This window comes from Notechis scutatus, chromosome 2 (genome assembly GCF_049901735.1).
Source record: "Notechis scutatus isolate UNSWTSFEM ecotype Mainland chromosome 2, rNotScu1.2, whole genome shotgun sequence".
Lineage (NCBI taxonomy): Eukaryota > Metazoa > Chordata > Lepidosauria > Squamata > Elapidae > Notechis > Notechis scutatus.
This window is the reverse complement of record NC_142010.1, coordinates 2,222,063-2,243,667: the sequence shown is the minus strand read 5'-3', so window position 1 is coordinate 2,243,667 and position 21,605 is coordinate 2,222,063. Positions and strand designations below refer to the sequence as shown.

General features: G+C 41.3%; 2 protein-coding genes across 2 annotated transcripts in view; both read right to left on the bottom strand.

The window, feature by feature from the left end:
• LOC113424583 (vomeronasal type-2 receptor 26-like) overlaps nucleotides 1-13,322 on the bottom strand; it is a 62,817-nt gene extending 49,495 nt beyond the window's left edge. Inside the window, exons 1-3 of the mRNA XM_087953975.1 lie at nucleotides 13,275-13,322; nucleotides 13,079-13,138; nucleotides 11,145-11,375 (exon numbers count right to left, since the gene is read on the bottom strand). Coding sequence (XP_087810101.1) covers nucleotides 11,145-11,375; nucleotides 13,079-13,138; nucleotides 13,275-13,322 — 339 coding nt within the window. The remainder of the gene's footprint in view (nucleotides 1-11,144; nucleotides 11,376-13,078; nucleotides 13,139-13,274) is intronic.
• Nucleotides 13,323-16,799: 3,477 nt separating this feature from the next.
• The window catches only part of LOC113426308 (uncharacterized), a 532,245-nt gene continuing 527,439 nt past the window's right edge, over nucleotides 16,800-21,605 (bottom strand). Inside the window, exons 5-6 of the transcript XR_015747405.1 lie at nucleotides 16,968-17,023; nucleotides 16,800-16,816 (exon numbers count right to left, since the gene is read on the bottom strand). The gene's annotated coding sequence lies outside the window, so the exon portion shown is untranslated. The remainder of the gene's footprint in view (nucleotides 16,817-16,967; nucleotides 17,024-21,605) is intronic.

The following is a 21,605-nucleotide window of genomic DNA, read 5'->3' as shown; positions in this document are numbered from 1 at the left end:
ACCCTGAACTGCAGATATTTATTCTACTGGATCTGACTCAGTGCTTGTTCATAATACAAGTTCAGAATAGAGCTGAAAGGGACCTTAGAGATCTTTCAGTCCAACCCCCTGCTCAAAGGGGAGACCCTACACCAGTGATGGCGAACCTTTTTGTTGTGGTGTGCAGAAAGCAAGCATGCGCCAGCACTCACAATGCAATGCACCTTGCCCCCCCGCGCATGTGCACGCAACCCACCCTTACCTGCACTGTGCATGTGCGTGCCTCACAGCTGATTTTCAGCTCGTTTGATGCCTTTTTTGCCTTCATGGAGGCTCGAGGGAAGCCTCTGCAGGCTCAGGAGGCCGAAAAATGAGCCTTCTTGAAATACCGGAAGTGCCTGTTTTCAGCCTTCGGAGGGCCTCTGAAGCCTGGGCGAGGCCATTTTTGCCCTCCTGGGGGCTCGAGGGAAGCCTTTGCAGCCTTTCCAGAAATACAGGTGACTTTCCTGTCCTACAAAGAAATGTTAGGTCTCACCCTGGCTATCACAGCCTTATTTTTCTCTCTAACCACTGCCTTAGTTCTAGGAATCTTCATTAAATACCGAGAAACTCCCATAGTCAAAGCCAACAACCGGGATCTCACCTACATTCTCCTGGTCTCTCTCCTGTTTTCCTTTTTGACCTCCCTTCTATTCATTGGTCAGCCCCAGAAAGTGACCTGCCTTCTTCAACAAATCACCTTCAGTGTGGTTTTCTCAGTTGCTGTCTCTTCCTTGCTGGCCAAGACAATCATGGTGGTGGTGGCATTTTTGGCCACAAAACCAGGCAGCAGGATGAGAAAATGGTTGGGGAAAAGTCTGGCCAACTCCATTGTCTTGTCCTGCTCTGGGATTCAGGTGGGCATCTGCCTTACATGGTTTGGAATCTCTCCCCCATTTCCACACTCTGACCTGCATTCCCAATCAGGACAGATCATCCTGCAGTGTAACGAAGGCTCAGTTATCATGTTCTACACTGCCCTTGGCTACATGGGCTTTCTGGCTGCCACATGCTTCTTGGTGGCTTTTCTGGCCCGCAAGCTTCCAGGGACTTTCAATGAAGCCAAGTGGATCACCTTCAGCATGCTGGTTTTTTGCAGTGTTTGGATCTCCTTTGTCCCCACCTACCTGAGCACCAAAGGGAAATACATGGTGGCTGTGCAGATCTTCTCCACCTTGGCCTCCAGCCTGGGTTTACTGGGCTGTATTTTTGTCCCCAAATGTTACATCCTTATTCTGAGACCTGACATGAACACTAAGGAGCATCTAATAATGAAAAACAATGAGGCCTCTTGATTTTGAAACTTATTTGTTACCCAAATTATTGTTAAGATAAAATCGGGTAGTTGGAAGTGAAATATTTGTTATATGTTCTAAAAACTCTCTTTCACATGAAGTCTCAATTATGACTTATATAATAAGATATATTACAGATTTGAAAGAGGTCTTTTTCTTTGGATACACACACACACACACACTTTTGAATAATTACTTTACCATAATCCATATTTAGGAAGAATCATAAAATATCACTAACAATATATTTTCTGAAACCAATTAATGGAACACCTTTGCTTTATCGAATCTCTGGAAGAAATAATAAACATTTGCTAATGTTGATGAAGTTGTGATGTGTTTTGTTTCTTTTCTTTTCATGTCATGTTATTATGGGTTGAGCTTTTTTCCTTTACCTGACCAATTAATTATTTGCTACCTCCACTTTTTTTCTGCAGATCTGAGCCAACCCAATTGTTTATTTGAAAAATAAAGTGTGCTTACATAGAGAAGGCTATTGAAATTGGTTTCACAATGTAGAATCATGTTTCTCTTCTTCTAATCCAAATTCCCTGAATACCCATTCAGCATACAGAATGAATAAATAAGAATAGAATATATTGTTTCATTTCAATTCTTTACCATCCTGGTGTCACTTGGTTTTGCCTTGTTCTGCTCCAAATTCAAAGTGGTGCCTTCAATTTAGCAGCCGTTCCCTACCACCTCTTGCCACAAGAACAGGAAAAACCACTACTGTCTTTCAATTTGGCCAACAGGGCTTTGAGAAGATGCAGCAAGAGAAGCCACTAAAACTTGGGAGTGTCTTTTCCCCCTCTTTCATCCAGACAATGAAGGGCAGAAAGTCTAAAGCACAGGCTGGGCTGGGCTTGTCACATGCCAGGATGCCTAGCAAAGGTTGATGGTCAGTGATGAGCTCAAACTGGTGTCCATAGAGGTATTCATGGAACCTTTTTTATTTAATCCATCTTAATTTGAGTCATTATATTTGTATCTTTTGTCCATTCTTTATTATCCCTTTGTCTCATTCCTTATAATAAAAAAAAAGTATTTCTCCTGAAATCACTAAACAGAGTATGATGCCTTTCTATCTTCCCCCTAAAATAATTAGATTAACATTTAAAATAACACCTAATACCCAATCTGATTCTGCTTGGTACATTCTATCTACTAATTTTTTTTTAATAAAGAAAAATAATAAATCCAAAATGATTAAATACATAGTTAAATAATAGATCTAAATATTGAATCTTATAACATTCCCATTGCCTTTTCCAAAGACAAATGCTACAATAATAATTTTATAATAACATCAATACCATAGTCATATGAAACTCTTTAATTAAAACTCAATATTCTAAACATTCCCTTTAATATTTTATTAGATTTTAAAATCAAGCATTACTAAACATTTCAACATTTTAATCTCTTATTAACTCTTAAACCATTCTAATTTTCTATTTCTAATACAAATGCTACAATACCATCTTATGTACCTTGCAAAATCTTTTTAAAGAAATTATACTTTACCCTTTGTCCCTAGAAAAGATTCCTCTTTTCCCATCTGATTTCAAAACTTTGTGGCTTTTCTCCACCTTTTCCCTTTCTTTCTTCTCCCACCAGACCTTTCTACCCCCCCCCTTCTCCTAGCCTCTGCCTTACTGGCTTTCCTTCTCTGTTGTATTCCTTTTTTCTTTTGTTTACTATCATTATATTGATTTTGCACCTTATTTTTCTCTTTCTTAAGTGTTTTTTTAAATCTTAAGTCCTTCATTTTCCTTCCTTCCTTTCTTCCTTCTTTCATAGTTAAATTTTGAAATTCATTAAAGATGGCTTCTTCTTCTTCTTCTTCTTCTTCTTCTTCTGCTGCCTCCATCTGTTGTAGTGTTTGTTGATAAGTAACAAGCGCCATTTCTAAAAAGAGAAAGGCTTCTTTCACACCATCTTCGCCATCTTTTTTTGTTTGCTCATATTCTTTTCTCAGTTCCTCAACAGAAAAAGCCATTATAAATCTTTTCTTTTCTCCCCCCCCCCTCTTTCTTCTTGCAACAACCAAGATATTTCAAAAAATAAAATAATCCCAAAGTCATCAATCAATCCAAGCCAAGGCAAAGTTCTCACTTTCTCTTCCTGGGGTAGTATCAATCAAAAAAAAAGAAAGTCCAAATCTGTATCTTAAAGCCTCATTACAATACATTTCAGTCTTCAAATCCTTAAGGCATCTCCTCCAACAAAATCTTAACATTTAAATTGTCCTCTCCCTTCCCACTTATCACATAAAGCCAGTTTTTACCTAAAAAAGACAGGTTTCTCAGTATCCACTTGTTATTTCCGTAGGGAAGGAGAGTAAACTTTCCTTTCAGCACCTCAAAATTGCCGCTTATTTTCTCTTCTGGAAAGTATCAATCAAAAAGCCATAATTTCCAGAAATTGTGTTAAATATATCTTAGAGTCCTGGGTCAACCAATAAAAACTTTCACTCTCAAAGACTTTCTCCTCTTCTTCCTACGCATTCTTACCCAGCTGCCGGCTTCTTTGTGGCGGCCATTACGGACTGCCGCTGCACCGTCTTGAGAAAAGGGAGTTCTGCCGGCCGGGGAGGGGGTCTGCAACACCCCCAAACCCCTTTCCGGATCCCCCCTATCTTCAGCCGCCCCTGCAGGGCAGCCTTAGCTCCAAACCCATCCGGATCGGAGCACCAAAAACGGCTAGCGCAGCAGGGATCGTGCAGTGTCGTGAATCCCTGCCGCTCGCGAAGCCGACAAACCGGAAGTCCTCAGGTATTCATGGAACCTTTTGACTGAGGCCACTGCAGCCAATGCCTCTTTTGTCTATTTGGCTGTAGTTGTGCTCCGACTTGGAGAGTGTCTTTGAAAAGTATGCAACAGGGGCTTCCTGGCCATTAGGCAACCTATGGCCTAGGACTGCCCCAATCCCATAAGGTGATGCATCGTAAATTAAGATAAGGGGAAGAGCATCACTGAACTCTATGAGTACCTTGGCTGAAGTGTGTAGGGATTTTATTGCAGTGAATGAAGCCTATTCCATAGCTCCCCACTTCCAATATGTCTTAGAATCTAATAGCCTGTGCAAAGGTTCTGCTACAGTGGCCTTGTGGGGCAGGAAAGAGCTGTAGAAGTTAAGTAGTTCCAAAAAAGCTTGCAGCTCAGTTTTGTTCTGAGGCACAGGGGCTTCCTGAATATCTCGTACTTTGGATTCCACAGGGTGAATTCCCTTGCAGTCAATGTGATAATCTAGGAAATCTATCTTGGAAGCTGAGAAGATGCATTTGTTTCTGTTTCTGTCCAGCATTTTGAAAACACTGGAGAACTTTTGCAAACCTTGCCAAAACAATTACTACCCACCTGCCTTCAATCAAGGACCTCTATACTGCACAAGTCAAAAAGAGGGTTGTGAAAATATTTACAGACCCCTCACATCCCGGACATAAACTGTCTCAACTCCTTCCCTCAAAACGATGCTATAGAGCACTGCAAACCAGAACAACGATAGCCATCACTCTGCTAAACAAATAAGTGTGCACTACTATTACTGTTAATCTTCTCATCACTCCTTATCACCCATCCCCTCCCACTTGTGATTGTAGGGTTGTAGCTTTGTCGCTTCTATCTTTACGATTTATATTTACTGTTTCCTAGTATGATTTGATTGTTGATTGTAGCCTATGACTATCATTAAGTGTTGTACATTATGGCTCTTGATTCTTAACGAATGTATTTTTTCTTTATGTATACGAGAGTGTTGTGACTCTGAGGGTTGAGCCTGCTCTGTTAGAAGACACAGACTCGAGTAATGAGGAAGAGGAGGATTTGGCCTTGAGTTTTGAGCCTGCCTTGCTGGAAGTTTCGGAATCATCTCCATCCCCGGGACCTTCCTCCCTGGTTGTGCCTCAGGTGTCGGCAGATAATCAGGAGAGCGTGCCGGAGTCCCTGGCTGAGAATCAAACTGGGGAATGCTGGTTTGATGCAAGGCAAAGATGCAGGCAGAAGCGTGAAATACAACGTAAAAGGAAAGGTCAAATCAGGAACTGATTTGAGAGACGGACACGCCCCTCAGGACATAAAAGAAGGCGTGTTATCTCTGAATCCTTGTTCGGGACAATTTGTTTATTTGAAAATAAACAAATATTGTTTATTTGGATAAATCCTCTGTGCGGTGTCTGCCTTTTGATTTATGGTCTTGTTTGTTATCAGACTTGGCAGGCAGCTTCTGGAAGACTGCCAAGGAACTTCTTCAGTCAAAGGAATTTAACTCTGTCGTTCCTGGTTCTGTCTGTTTATTTATATTCCTTTGGAGGCTTGGACTCTCACCTCGTGGTCACAGGTGAGACAGAACACGAGAGTATTTACACCAAGATAAATTCCTTGTGTGTCCAATCACACTTGGCCAATAAAGTATTCTATTCCATTCCATTCCATTCCATTCTATTCTATTCTATTCTATTCTATTCTATTCTGTTCTGTTCTGTTCTGTTCTGTTCTGTTCTGTTCTGTTCTGTTCTGTTCTGTTCTGTTCTTGTGGGCTGTCAGCAGCAATGAGGATGTCATCAAAGTACAGGATGACACCTTTGATATTGTATAGTAACCGTTCCATGATTGATTGAAATATGCCAGAGGCAGTGCTGACACCAAATTGTAAACGCTTACATTTGAAAGTTCCTCTATGAGTAATGATTGTTTGCCTCTGCTGTCTCATTGTCCACTGGGAATTGCTGGTATACTTGAGTCATGTCCAGCTTGGTCAAAATGGAGCTTTTACCCAGGGAATGGAGCAGGTGCTGTATGATTGGCACAGGATAAGCGTTTGATTGGCGCCCCTTGTTAATCGTGGACTTGTAGTCAGAACAAATTCTTATGGAGCCATCTTGTTTCAGGGGTATTACAATGGGGGGGTTTCAAACCCCATTTAGCTAAAGTCACTTGGCTCCAAAACCCCTTGCAAAGAAATCAATTTGTCAAGTTGGGCATCCACTTTAGAATGCAATGCCAATGGCACTCTGTGTGGTTTGAGGTGTATAGGAGCTATATTTGGGTCCAAATTAAGGTTAACAGGAGTTCCATTGTAACAGCCCAGTTTGTCATTGAAAACTTCTGAATAATCAGCAAGAAGTTGCTGTAGGTTGCGGGGTGTGTGTGTGTGTGTGTGACTGCATTTATTCCAGTCACTTGTAGACCTAGTGAGTGGAACCAGTCCAAACCTGATAAACTTGACAGGCTCCCAGTTACAATAATTGGTGGCAGGTGACCCTGAAAGTTGTTGTACTGAATATGGAACTTGCCTGTTCTGAGGACTGGAATGGGTTGTCGATGGTAGTCCCTCAGGATCAGACTGCAGAGGCTCAGCAGTTTCCTTTTGAAGTCTGGTAGCAGATTCTTCAGTGCCTTCAGATGAGGGATAGAGATGATCCAGTGTCTACCTCCATCTGACAGGGGCTGCCTTCTAGGAGAAGATCAACATTGATTTTATTAACATTAAAACAATAAGGCAGTGACTCAGCTCTTGGGAATGCTTTGTTGATGGCATAGCATTCCTCCTTGGGTTTGAAATTTTTTGGCTGGTTCAGATGTTGAGATGGCAGGCTTGTGTTTCTTGTTGCTTGACAAATTCTAGCTAGGTGGCCTTTCTTCTGGCACTTTAGGCAGACTGCATTTCTCAAACAGAAAGTGGCTCTCAGATGGTTTCCCCCACAGCTGAGGCAAATCAGCTGTGGTGTCAGTTGTCTTCTGTCAGTGGGAAGACTTCTTCTCTGTGTGGGCTGAGGTGTTCTTTTTTTTTTTGTAAATTTTATTTGAGTAAAAAAATACAAGTAAAACATCTTTTTTGAAAGCAGCATAATCCCGGGTTACACACATTCAGGTTCATGCTCATTTTTATATTCTATTCCATATCTTATCACTATTTTACATTTTCTGCATAGCTTCTCCCCTCTTTTAATTTTCTCAATTTTATTTTAATTATCTCATCTCAGTTCAAATCATTGTATTTATATTTTTTGTCTGTCCTGTTTCAATTATCTATTATCTTTTCTCATTAAACAAAATTTCTCTTGTAGTTACCGATTAGAGTATGTAGTTATTGGTACATTCTTAAAATACACACTGTATTCTTAAAAAAAGAAAAAAAATTATAAATGTATATAATTAAAACAACATTCCATTCCAAGTCAATTCTATCATTAATATTTATATTCATAAAAGTCTTAACATCTTTAACATTACTTTTCAATTAAATATCATACTTCTATGGGAACAATTATAAGCTTTCCATAGTTAATCCCCCCCCACTTATATTTTATAAAACATAACTAATTAAAATGTCCCCATTCCTTCCTAATTCAATTTTCTCATTTATTTTATTTCACTTATTTTATTCATAAACATTTCACTAAATTACACTAACTATTTTATCCCTCATTTTAATCATACGTTGTTTCCAATTTTCTAAGGTTATTTCTATTACTAATATAACAATACAATCTTTACAGAATCCCTTTTTCAGTTAGATTTTCACCCATTATCTCTAAATAGGTCCTGTTTGTCTATATCTTGCTCCGGTCCTTTGTAACTTCTTTTCCTTTCATTCTTCCCTCTCTTCTTCTCTCTCCCCTTCCCCCCCCCTGTCCATCTACCTCTATTTCTTTCTTCTGTATTCCCCTTTTCTGTTGCTTTCCAGTATTATACTTGTTTTTCAAATTATTTTTCTTTTTTTTGGTTGTTTTTTTAAGTCTTAAATTCTCCATTCTCTTTCCCCCCTTTCCTTTTTCTTCCCACATAAAATTACTTGTTCATTAAAGATGGCTACTTCTTTGTCCCAGTCTTCTTGTTTTGTAGTCTTTTCTTGTTGTTTCTCATAGTTCCAAATCTCCATTTCTAAGAATTGAAAAATGAAGCCAAAACAACCCCTCCCTTCTTGTGCATCTTCTTTGTACTTTTTAAGTTCCATTTTCAATTCATCCAGAAGTGGTGCCATTATATAAATTTTGAAACAACCACCTGTTTAATTTTAGTCATTCAAATATAATAACCAAAAATCCAAAGATCACCAAATAATCCAAATACACGCAAGCTGTTTCTTTTTTTCTTTTTTCTTTTCACTTTCTCTTCCTGGGGTTACTATTTAGTTGCAAAGTTTCAGTTAAAATGTATCTTGTTGAAGTTTTACTGTAGATTCTTTTTAATTCCAGGCAGTCTCCTCCCTCTTCCAGATCCTGCCCTTATTCTTTTTCTCTCCCTTCCTGCTTATGAAAAAGAAAGTTTTTAATGTCCAGAAATCTTTATTATCCCTTTGGCATTTTGTTTTATTTTCAGCTTAATTGCCTATTGATGTCAAAGCGGATTTTTCTGATTTCTTATTTAAGTTTCTTAGTTGTCAGTATAGGGAAGGAGAGAGAAGGGGGAAAAAAGCCAAACCTTTCCCTTTTCACTTTCCTTCGCTGCTTCTGACTCTTCTTTGGGAGCGATGTTATTTTTTGTAAGTTTAAATTCCAGGGTAGCTTGGTTGTTGTTTTTACAATTTAACCCGGTCAACCATAACTTTCACTTCTTATCTTCCTCCTGCACATTCTTTTCTGTTCGAGTTCTTCTTTGTGGTGGCCATTTCTGACCACCGCTGCAACCGCCTTTGGAAAAGGGAGTAATGGCCAGCTGAGGAGGAGAGATGCGGCTCTCCTTGACCCTGCTGGCAGTCTCCCCCCTCTTCACCATCTCTACGGGGTGGCTTAGCCCCCAAACCAGCCGGTTCGGGGCGCTCCAGCGATGAGCCCAGACAGAAACCGCGCACGATCACGGATTTCTGTCTGTCGCCTAAGCCCTTCAAACCGGAAGTGGCTGAGGTGTTCTGAGGTGATTTATTGCTTCTTCCACTTCAAAGTCTTCATCTTCAAAATAGGTGTCTTCTTAGTGGACAGTAGAGCTTGACGGAGGAAGGCTGCTTGATTTCTGTATTTTGGCTGTGGATAGATTTGACAGGCTTGTGCCTCTTCGATCGCCTGTTTCAAGTTGAGGTCAGCTTTTGCCAGCAGCCATTGTAGCTGAAGGTCTCTCACCCTGCAGACAAACTGGTCCAGCAGCACATCATCTAGCTGGTCTCAGAACACACATTGGAGGGTGGCCGAACAAAGAGCTGCCATGTATTCACCCATGGACTCACCCTCCACTTGGCTTCTTCACCTGAAGGCATGGCAGCGGGCAATGCGTGATGGTTTCAGGGCATAATGGTTACTGAGCACCTCCTATAGCTCTTCCCAGGTGACAGCCTTGACCGTCTGAGAAGCCAGCAAGGTGGTGGCAGTGTCAAAAACTGGTGGCCCCGCAGAAACTCAGGAAATAGGCTTTTTTTCCTGTTTGGAGGAATGTCAGATAGGTTCACGTCGTCCATAACGCATTCAAACCTGTTGATATATGATGTCCACATCTTGGTGGTCGGCTGAAAGGGCGGGAAGTTCGGTGGTGCCACCATTTTTCCGCTTGTTAGTGACAGCTCTAGTGACAGTTCTTTTTGTAGTGACTTCAGCCATGTGGTCCTCTCTCTCTCTCTGCCTCAGGATTTCCTCAGTTTACCAGCGATCCCATCCTCATTGCCAGTTTTGTGTTTGGCGCGCTGGGAAGAAGAAGCGGAGGCTAACAGGCTTTCTTGTTAATTTGTATCTTAGCCGTGGCTAGCCGTGAGCTTGTGGCAGCAGCTGAGAGAATTATATGGAGCTGTCAAATGGCTCAGCCAATTAAAGGCTTCTCTCCAGCTCCCACTTAAATAGCAGACCAGAGTGAGGACTTGCTGGTCGCAACAATTAGTACCACTGTATACAACCTAGTAAGACAACACCTAGAATACTGTATTCAGTTTTGGCCACCCCATTGCAAAAAAGATATTGAGACTTTGGACAAAGTGTAGAGAAAAGCAACTAAGATGATGAAAGGCCTGGAGACTAAGACATATAAAGAATGCTTCCAGGATTTGGGTAGGGCTAATCTACAGAAAAGAAGGACTAAGGCTGTCATGGTAACAATGTTCCAGTATTTGAGGGGCTGCCACAAAGAAGAGATGGTCGACTTATTCTCCAAAGCACCAGAGGGACAGGACAAGAAACAATAGATGGAAACTAATTAAGCAGAGAAGCAACCTAGAATTAAGGAGAAACTTCCTAACAGTGAGGACAATTAACCAGAGGAACAGCCTGCCTTCAGACATGGGTGCTTCATCCCTAGAGGTTTTAAAGAAAATACTGGACAGCCACCTGTCTGAAATGGTATAGGGTCTCCCCTTTGAGCAGGGGATTGGACTGAAAGATCTCCAAGGTCCCTTTCAGCTCTATTCTGAATTTGTAGTTTGAACAAGCACTGAGTCAGATCCAGTAGAATAAGTATCTGCAGTTCAGAGTTGAACTGTACAGTCCTTGGTGTACTTTGATATGGCTGCTTTCTTGCAGACATTTCACTACCAGACTAGACAATATCATTTATGCTACCATCAGGCACATGATCCTATCATCATTGCACTGATAATGTTTTCAAGCTGGGGAATAAAATATCTGTAAGCAACCATGCTGATAGAGCATCAAGGATTGTACTGAGGTAAAGCCCTCAGGGAACAAGCATCATTGGATTAGCCAAAATGCTTCCCATCCTAACCTAGAACAATGCTGGCATTTCCACAGTTAGCAATCCAGGAGATATCTAGGAGAAATAATAGCATTTCCTTCAACCAGTTTATTCATTAGCACAGAGCCTCCATCAAAGTGAGAAGACTGATACAAATACAGGTGGATACCTAGGAATGGATGAATAATAATATCCACAAACAGGCACATCTGGTTACCTGGTTAAAGGAAGTTGGCCATACGATGACACTCTCATCGACAGAAAAGTTGATATCTGAAGAGACTCCTTCTTTGTCAATATTCCCTATTTTCACCCCAGCAGAAGACTTGTTGGGAAATACTGCCCAGTTCATAATATCGAAATCAGCAATAGGAATTCCAGCCTCATCCAAATAAGCATCATCCACAGAAAGATTGTAAACCTGGAACTTTCTTAGAAAAGGATGGAGCTGAAAAGACATGGAGAATCACACTTTCCACGGAAACATTCTCTTTTGAGCCCTAAGTCAGAAGTGGTATATTCAGCTCAGTGCCCCTGTCTGTCTGTGACAGGAAGGTTATTCTCTTTCTCACTCCTTTCTTCCCTCCTTCTCTAAATCTCCTGTTCCGTCTCCCACTCTCTCTCCCACTCTTTCTGTCTTTTTCTGTCCCATACATAAATACATACGTATGCATAAACCTTTTCTGTTCAATAATTTTCACCTGCTCTGTTTTATGAAAATTTTTAATCATCACCTTTTAATGACCCCTTGCGGAGTGGAGTCTGGGCAATTGAATGGAGCTGAATGTTTACTGGCCAGACACCCTTCCTGTCGCCAAACCAGAGTTATATTCAGCAGATATATTCCCATCCTGCCCAAAGACAGAAATATTTGCCTCTACCTGGTATCAAACTCACAGCCTCCTGATTGTGAGGCTCCAACTCTAGACCACTGCATCACTCATTTTATGAAATTTTAATCTCAGGTCAGAAACATGTTTTAACTCCAACAATCTCACCATCTTTCTAGGGTTGTTTCCCCACCTCTTGTGTTGAACTCCCATCCTTTTTAGAAGGGAATCAAAACTCAGTTTTGCTAATTGGCCTGTATCCTTGAAGTGAGGCACACCTCACTGGAGGCTGTTGTTGGGCTAAGAAGATCTCTCATCCCAGTGCTGTCCATCTCCGTGTTTCTTGTTTTTTAAAATAGTTTTTAAATTGTTTTTCTATTTATATTTTTACTGTTTGTAAGCCACCCAGAGTTGCCTTTTTGCTAAGATGGATGGCCTATAAATATAATCAATAAATAATAAATAATATTTTATGGCCTTTTGGAGTTCTGCTATCTTCTGTAGTATTTTATGTAACCAACATGTGGTGGTGGGTAATGAAAAGGTTGGGAGAAGTGGCATGGCTCCAGATTCTAAGGTTTACTTTTCAAAGGAGAAAGAAGGATAAAAAAGGATCTTGGGAGACTGAAAATGCAGAAGAAAATTGCCAAGTTATGTGACCAGGAAGCGGTAGCGAGAAGCAAGTCAACTGATCTGCTTGATTTTTAAAGAGAAGAAAGACTTGACCATTCCTTGCATGGCAGGACGGGAACTCCATCAGACCAACGTTGAAGTTTAAGACCTTAAAAACTTTATGATGGTTACTGTTACACCTGGTATTTATTTCACCAATACAGGTAGTCCTCAACTTACAGACACAACTGAGCCCAAAATTTAAGTTGTTAGGTGAGAATTTGTTAAGTGAATTTTGTCCCATTTTATGAGATTTTTTCCACACTTATTAAGTGAATCATTACAATTGATAAGTTAGTAAGCTGTTTATTAAGTGAATCTGGCTACTCCATTGGCTTTGCTTTTCAGAAGGTTGCAAAAAGTGATCACCTGACCCTAGGAAGCTGCAACAGTCCCATGTATAAACCAGTGGCCAAGCATCTGAAGTTTGATCCCAATATCACGGAGCTGCTACAATGGTTGTAACTGTGAAAACTGGTCATAAGTCACTTTTTTCAGTGCCATTACTACATCAGACCAATACTGGAGTTTAATAGAGAATTTGATGGCTACTGAGGCATCTGGTACTTATTTATTTCACAAATATATGAAACTTTCCTCTCTCTCTTGAGACAAGGTCTATTCTTACAAGCATCCTGAACCAACATACCCAGTTTAGTCTGGAAGATTCAATGACAGAATCTGTCTCTTTCTCTTTAAGCCTCCACATCTGGTCAGAAAAAGTATTAGAAACTGACAGTTCTTACTGGAATTCCCCCCATCCACATTTATCCCTGCTTACCTCTCACATAACATTTGAGAATGGGAAGGAAAACATTAGTGGCATTTTGTAATAGAGGTCTTACCTGCCATGGCTGTATTATCTGGGGTGCCTGATGGTCCCCAACACGCATCCTCCTCTGACTCCTTTGGTTGAAAAGGCAACATGGAGGATCCAGGCCACAACCTGGATTGCTGTGGAAATACTGGAGCCATCCTCAGACAGGATTCTTTCAACCAGGTCCTGGGAAGGGGTTTCCCAGCTCTCTTTTTCCAGGCATCTCTTCAAAACTTTCTTAGACAACAAGGGGATTGAATAGGAGCACTGAAATGCTGCCTCCCCAAACTTCCCTGTTGCAGAGTAATGTGAATACAAATCATAATATTGTGTCCTTTTCTTTGCCTGAGTTGAGAAGGATAATAAAAGATGGTTATGCTGGAGATTAACCAGCTGGTAAAATAATCTCACACTGATATTTGACAACGCTGTTGCAATCCATACTTTTTCCCCAAACAGAATTTTACTTTTGTCAACGTTTTGTATTACAACTGCTAGTATTAGTGTGGTCTGAGATTCCATTGACAAACAATATTTTTGCTTTAGCGTCACTAAAATATTGAAGGATGTCCTTTTCCCTCCGTGCTCTAAGAACTGTGGGTAAGATTTCTGAGAAGGCAACACAGATGCCTTTCCTTACGGCTTCTGGCACAAAAGTTCTTCTGAACTTTTCTCCACTTTCATTGTCCGTAGCAGTGAGCCCGATCCACGTCCATTGGAAATGCAGGAGCAGCTTGACAATTGCCAAGTGGGGAGGTTCTTGCTTTGGAGTCACCCGGTAGAAAAAAATGGAAATGGTGTTTCTGCTCTGGAAAGTAGCTGATGACCCGATAGTTGATCTAAGATGAAATAGAAAAGATGATTGGTTGCTTTGTTTTTAAGGACAAAAATAATTGCTTACACATCAGAGCTGTTCCTCCATGGAAGAGAACTTCCTTCTCCCTGTTCTTGCATTTTGAATCTCAATGACTGATAACACTTCCGTGCATTTCCAGTCATAGCCTATTAGCAACTTTCTGCCAAAATTATGCTGGAGATTAACCAGTTATGCTGGAGATTATCCAGCTGGTAAAATAATCTCACACTGATATTTGACAACGCTGTTGCAATCCATACTTTTTCCCCAAACAGAATTTTACTTTTGTCAATGTTTTGTATTACAACTGCTAGTATTAGTGTGGTCTGAGAATTCAATTGACAAACAATACTTTTTGCTTTAGAGTCACTAAAATATTGAAGGATGTGCATTTTTGCCATTTCATCCTGAAGCTCGGGAAATCTTTCTGAGAAGGCAACACAGATGCCTTTCCTTACGGCTGCTGGCACAAAAGTTCTTCTGAACTTTTCTCCACTTTCATTTTCTGGAGCAGTGAGCCCGATCCACAGGCCTGATCCACAATTTTTAAAAAATCTTTAGCATTCCAAAAACAAAGGACAAAACACTTGTCAGGATTCTGGCAGTTGCTCTAATTAAATTATGAGCCTCGAGCCAAGCTTCAAAAAGTATAAAGAATTTTGCTCCTTGCCTAACCTATGGTCACAAGCCACAGTCATCCCCATCTTCAAAAAGGGAGACCCAAGCCTAGTTGAAAATTACAGACCAATCTCCTTATGCTGCGTCATCTGTAAAGTCATGGAATCAATTATTAACCAATCCATCATCCTCCACTTAGAGACAAACAACCTACTCTCCAATAAACAATTTGGTTTCAGAAAAAAACTATCCTGTAATCTGCAACTCTTACACTGCAAAAACATATGGACGACACAACTTGACCAGGGCAAAGCAATAGACGCAATCTACATAGACTTCTGTAAAGCCTTTGATTCAGTGGTACACGACAAACTACTCCTAAAAATAAAATCCTATGGTATCTCTGGACAACTGAATAACTGGATAGAAGCATTCCTGGCAAACAGACAACAAATGGTCAAAATTGGGAGCGTCCTATCAAATTCTGTACCTGTCAATAGTGGTGTCCCCCAAGGCAGTGTTCTAGGACCAACTCTCTTCATACTCTACATAAACGACCTCTGTGATCATATTAAGAGCAATTGCGTTCTCTTCGCTGATGATGTAAAGCTGTTCAATACCACAGACAATACTGCTACCCTACAGAAAGATCTTGACTATGTATCAGAATGGTCAAACAAATGGCAACTTCAAATCTCAACAAATAAATGCTCTGTCTTACATATTGGCAAAAAAAAATCAGAAAATAAAATACAAGCTGAATAGTCAAGATCTTGTTGATGACCCAAGCTCTGTAAAGGACCTTGGAATACTCACCTCTAATGATCTAAGTGCTAGAGCCCACTGCAACTACATAGCCAAAAAGGCATTAAGAGTTGTTAACCTAATCCTACATAGCTTTTTCTCTGGTAATATCACACTACTAACCAGAGCATACAAAACATTTGCTAGACCAATACTCGAATACAGTTCATCAGTCTGGAACCCACATTACGTATCTGATATTAGCACAATTGAGAAAGTCCAGAAATATTTCACAAGAAGAGTTCTCCACTCCTCTACTCGTTGTAGAATACCTTATGCCACCAGACTTGAAATTCTAGAACTAGAAAACCTTGAATTACGCCGTCTTCGGTCTGATTTAAGCATGGTATATAAAATCATACATTGCAATGTCCTACCTGTCAATGAATACTTCAGCTTCAACCATAACAACACAAGAGCACACAATAGATACAAACTCAAAGTTAACCGCACCAAACTTGATTGCAGGAAATACGACTTCAGCAATAGAGTGGTCAATGTCTGGAATACTCTACCCGACTCTGTAGTTTCTTCCCCAAACCCCAAAAACTTTAACCTTAGACTGTCTACTATTGACCTCACCCCTTTCCTAAGAGGTCTGTAGGGGGCGTGCATAAGCGCACCAACGTGCCTACCGTCCCTGTCCTATTGTTTCTCTTATTCTTCTTTTATTTTTCTTATATGTACCCATTTCATGTATTCACAACTATGTATACACTTATACTTATTATCTTGTAAACAATTGGCAAATCAAATAAATAAATAAATAAATAAAATTTATTAGGAGCAAACATGTCGGCACGACATGTTTGAAGCCGATTCTGAGATGCACAATTCACTGCCACCCTTGACCCTGGTTTCTCCCCCACCACATTGGGTGCATCATAATTCATATTCTCCAATGAAACACGTTCATAGCCAAGAGTCATCAATCACGTTCTACAATTAGAGATTTGCACGGCAGAAACTCCAGTCGCTTAGTTACAATCTTTGCAAGATAAGAATCGAATGCACTTTCGGTTCCAAATTACTGCAATGCTCTTTCAAATTTCCTTCCCCACCCCCCAGTTCTGATCGTGGCAACCCTAAAACAGGCATAGAAATGTTTTATGAATTGACATTACTATTATAAAACCAGCTCAGCTATACATGTCTCAGTAATGCCCTGGGGATGATGGAATGATATGTGAACTCAGCAGAGAAAAGAAAGTTGGATGGGAAGTTGGGAGATAGCATTCCTCCTGCAGAAACCAAAATGCCAGTCTCAGCTCCTTTTCACATCCATAAGCCTTCTGAAAGACAACAGGAGAGGAACATGACCACTTGCCAAGAAAGGAAAGATTTGTGTTTATGTGTGTGGGTGTGTGTGTGAGTGTGTACATGCCTGCATGTGTGAGAGAGAGTGGGAAGGGGAGAAAGAAAGAGAAAAAGGCAGACACAAACCTTTTTCCTAATGCAAATGAACAGGGAGATCAGGTACCAGAAAGTGGAAACCATCCCTAATAAAAGGAAGACAGTGGAAAGGATAAAATTAATCACTAGTGTTAAGTTCATATCAGGAATTACCTTAAAAATCTGTGGTTTGGAGGCTTAAAGAAGATGTATGGTTTAAATGCAGAGCTAGACATGGATATGATTCCACTAATCAGGAAATCTCCTGGCTTGTAGTAATTAAATTTGTGTTTGTCTTCTTTTTGCACATTTAATGAACATTTGGTCATCAGCATACTACATGGAAAATGGGACACCAGAAGAAGAAGAAGAAAAAGCAGTATTTCAGATACCATAATGAAGATCTTCTGTAGTTCTCCGAGACAGGCACCACTGTCTTTAGTTTGAGGGAAATCTGAGGGGAAGCACAGTTCTCTTGCCAAAGGGCACAGATACACTGACTTGATCAAGCAAGATGAAATGTGGTCTGGCATATTAAAAGGACAGTATTAAAATTCTGACCTGTTCAGTGTGCCTTCCAGAGCTTCAGATTTTTATACGAATGACTAAATATTGGTGAAATCTGTTGATGGGGGTTATTAAATATTCCTAACTTGATTTCAAAATAACCTTGGGTGAGAGAAGTCCACTAGGCTTTAGTGGAAGATGAAGTAATCATTGTGATTTTTATAATTATACAGGGGATTTGGGAATCACAGTTGATTCTCTGTATGACTTCATTTGCAAGTGTGCCTGATGGGAAAAAAAACTTTGCCTGACTTATGGACATAATTCCAATGTAATCATTAAAATAAGAACTCACAAAACTTTTTATTCCCATTATTCAAGAAACTTACTCTGTAGTAAAAAGAACATCTGGTCCAGTGGTGGGATTCAAAAGTTCTCACCACTGGTTCTGTGGACATGGCTTGGTGGGCGTGGATGCAGGGGTGGGATTACACACCTCGCACGAGTCACTTGTGCACATGCATGCCACATGTGCTCTTTGCACACGCATTAAACAGTAAAAACTAAGCTGCTGCGCCTCTCAGCTGTTTAGCACAGTAATCCGCTCTGCTGCGCCAAACAACTGAGAGGTTAAAAAGGACCTAGGAGCAGGGGCAGGCGGGCGGGCCCAACTGCAGAGAGTCAGAGACACTCAGAACGAACTGGTTCTCTGCCAGCTGATCTTCGGCGCTACCTGTATGCCAGAACCGGGCCGAAAAGGTAGAATATCACCATTGATCTGGTTAGTGGTGGGATTCAATTTTTTTTACTTCCAGTTTTTTGAGCGTGGCTTATTTGGTGGATGTGGCTTAGGGTCACATGACTGGGTGGGCCTGGCTTGGTGGCCATGTGCCTGGGGTGGTCATATGACTGCGTGGGCATGGCTTGGTGGTCATGTGGCTGGGTGGGTGTGGCCAACTCAATGTCACTCACGTCAAGGGGTGCCTCGCCTGGCCCCTCCCCTCCCAGCCATTCCTTGTCACACCCAGCCTCAACGTATCTATAGTTCTATAAAAATGTTGTTTTGTTGACTTTATTATCTACGTACTATAGATGTATTTTCATGGACCACTGAAAGGAGGAAATGGCTCACATGCTTTGCTCAAGAAGGTGATAGGCAACAGGCTTTTAGGGAGTATTTTCCAAAGCACCAGAAGGCAAACAATGTATTTTCCAAAGCAGGATGGAAACTGAACAGAGAGAGAAGCAAACTAGAAGTAAGAAGAAACTTCCTGACAGTGAGAACAATTACCCAGTGGAATTGCTTGCCACCAGAAGCTCTGGGTGCTCCAATACTGGAAGTTTTTAACAAAAGACTGGACAGCCATTTCTCTGAAACGGTATAGAGTTCCCCCCAAGATCCCTTCTAAGCGCTATTCTGTTATTCTGACACCTTTCCCAGGACCTCTATTCAGAATTTGGCACCCTCAGTTTTCCTGCCTGAGCAGGATGTTGGACTAGAAGACCTCCATAGTCCCTTATAACTCTGTTAAATGCATCTGTATTTATGCTCTGGACTATTGACATGTAAACCCTGAAAAATACCTGGGCAAAAGAAAGGCAATAAAATCACTCTAGGTGTAGGGACATTGTAAAATATTAATATATGATAAACAATGGAACAATTAAAAATAATAGCACTGAGTTTTTGCTCTCCCCCTCTTCCTTTTTCTTTTTTTCTTGCTCTTTCTTCCTTTCTTGCTCTTTCCTCCCTTCCTCCGTTTCTTCCTTTCCTTCCTTCCTTCCTTCCTTCCTTCCTTTCTTCTTTCTTTCCTTCCTTGACTCACACACATACACCTTTTCTGGAAAGAACTTATTGGGCAAACTCCAGAGCAGCGAGCGACAGGACAATGAAGAAAGCACAAACCCTGGAACATCCATCCGCCCTCCCTTTCGAAGCACATGGGTGGTGGGGGTGGGGGTGGCAGTGCCCCAAAAGGCAGGGAGAAAGTGAACAGAAAGGCTTTCCATTCGCATTCTCTGCTGTGCTGGGGTTGGGGCTGAGGGGGCATCAGAGGCAGTAGCAGGGGCACCACAAAAGGCAGGGAGAAAGCGAATGGAAAGACTTTCTGTTCATTTTCTCTGCTGCGCTGGGGCTGGGGCTGAGAGGGGTGGTGGCAGTGGGTGGGGGTGCCCTGAAAGAGAGGCTGGGAACTCCTGGGGCTGCTTCCCATAGCCACTCTGTGGTCACCACTGTCCCCCTCTGCCCAATGGACTGGCCTGAAAAAGATGCCCCACCTTGGCCTCCTCCCACCCGGAAAGTCCCATGCTGGGGGGGGGGGGGAAGGCCTTGGGCAGTGAGGGGAGGCCCAGAAAGGCCCCAGGAGGTGGGTGAGGGCCTAGCATGATACAGGCTTATCTGTAAGCAGGGCAGGCAGATCAGGGCTGCTCAGTTGGGGTGCAGGCACTACGTGGGGAAGTCAGATTAGGCAAGCCATGAAGGGCCCAGTGTGCCACATAGGAATGACTGGGTGGGGTAAGCGGCGGGTGGGCGAGCTGTGCAAGTGAGCGAGCATTAGGTGGGTGGGGCAACTGAGCGACTGGGAAACTGGTTCGAGGGCATGGCCAGCCAGAAGTTGCTACCAGTTCCGCGACCCATGCTAAATTCTTGCTACCAGGTTTCCAGAACCGGTGAGAACCGGTTGAATACCACCTCTGATTTCAGTGCTCCTTGTTGTCTAAGAAAGTTTGGAATACATACCTGGAAAAAGAGAGCTGGGAAACTCCACCCTAGGATCTGGTTGAAAGAATCCTGTCTGAGGATGGCTCCAGTATTTTTACAACAATACAGGTTGTGGCCTGGGTCCTCGGTGCTACCTCTTCCTACCAAAGGAGTAAGAGGAGGACACTTGTTGGGGACCATCAGAAACTCCAGATGGTACAGCCATGGCAGGTAATGCTTTTTCAAAAATTTGCTGATTGTTCCCTTTCAATTCATTAGTCTTCAAATATTTTATTTGATTGTAGTATAAAATACAAAAATGTGAAAGCAAATAGGAGGACACAGTAGGGAGGAGAAGGGTTTTTTTTCTATTTCAAGCACAAAGTCCAGAAGTGGTCTCCCTGTAGAAAAAACATATTTATATTCTTTTCTCTGCCAACTTCATCAACTTCGGTGGCCATTCATGTCCAGATTCCCTTTCAATTCTTAAATGTTGCATTAAAGGTAAGCAGAGACAATGGGGGATAACCCAACAATAATTGCCAGTTTCTAATATTTGTTCTGACCAGATGAGGAGATTTAGAGAAAGAGAAACAGAGTTGTTGTGTTATTGAATCTCTGGAGATTGTATTGCTGTGTGTGTGAGAGAGAGAGAGAGAGAGAGAGAGAGAACAAAAAGTGGAAAGAGAGTGGGAGAGACAGTGGGAATAGGAAAGAAAGGGACAGAGGAATTAGAGAGAGAGAAAAATTAATCTTCCAACCACATTTTCAGACAGAAGCACTGGGACAAAGTAGCTCTGTTTAGACTTAGGGTTGAAACGAGAACGTATATATTGCAAGTGTGATTCTCCCTATCTTTTTAGCTCCATCCTTTTCTAATAAATTTCCAGATTTATAATCTTTCTGGGAAAGAGGTTTATTTGAATGAGAATGGAATTCCTACTGCCCATTTTGAAATCATGGACTGGAAAAATTTCCCAACAAGACTGTTGCTGGGGTTATAATTGGGAAGATTGGAAAAGAAGAAGTCTCATCAGATATCAAGATCTCTGTCCATGAGAGTGCCATCATATGGCCAACGTCTTTTAACCAGGTAACCAAATCTGCCTCTTGGTGGGTTTTATTATTTATCTATTCCTACGTATTCATGTGATTTTGAGGTTTTCAGTCTTTTCACTATGATGGAGGATCTGCTCAGGTAAAAGGATAGTTGAAGGAGACACTACTATTTCTCCTGGACCTCTCAAAAGATCTATTGCTTATGGCGGGAATACCAGCATTGTTCTGGGGTAGGATGCAACACAGGTTGTTGGCTAGTCCAAAGCTGCTTGTAGCATGTAAGGAAGCTAAGGAGGCTCACAAATAAAGGACCGATATTTGACTGGGAGAGATTTATTTATTTATTAAATTTGTCCATCGCTTACAAGATAATAGGTATAAATATAAACATGAGTAAGAATATAGGAAATAGGTATGAATAA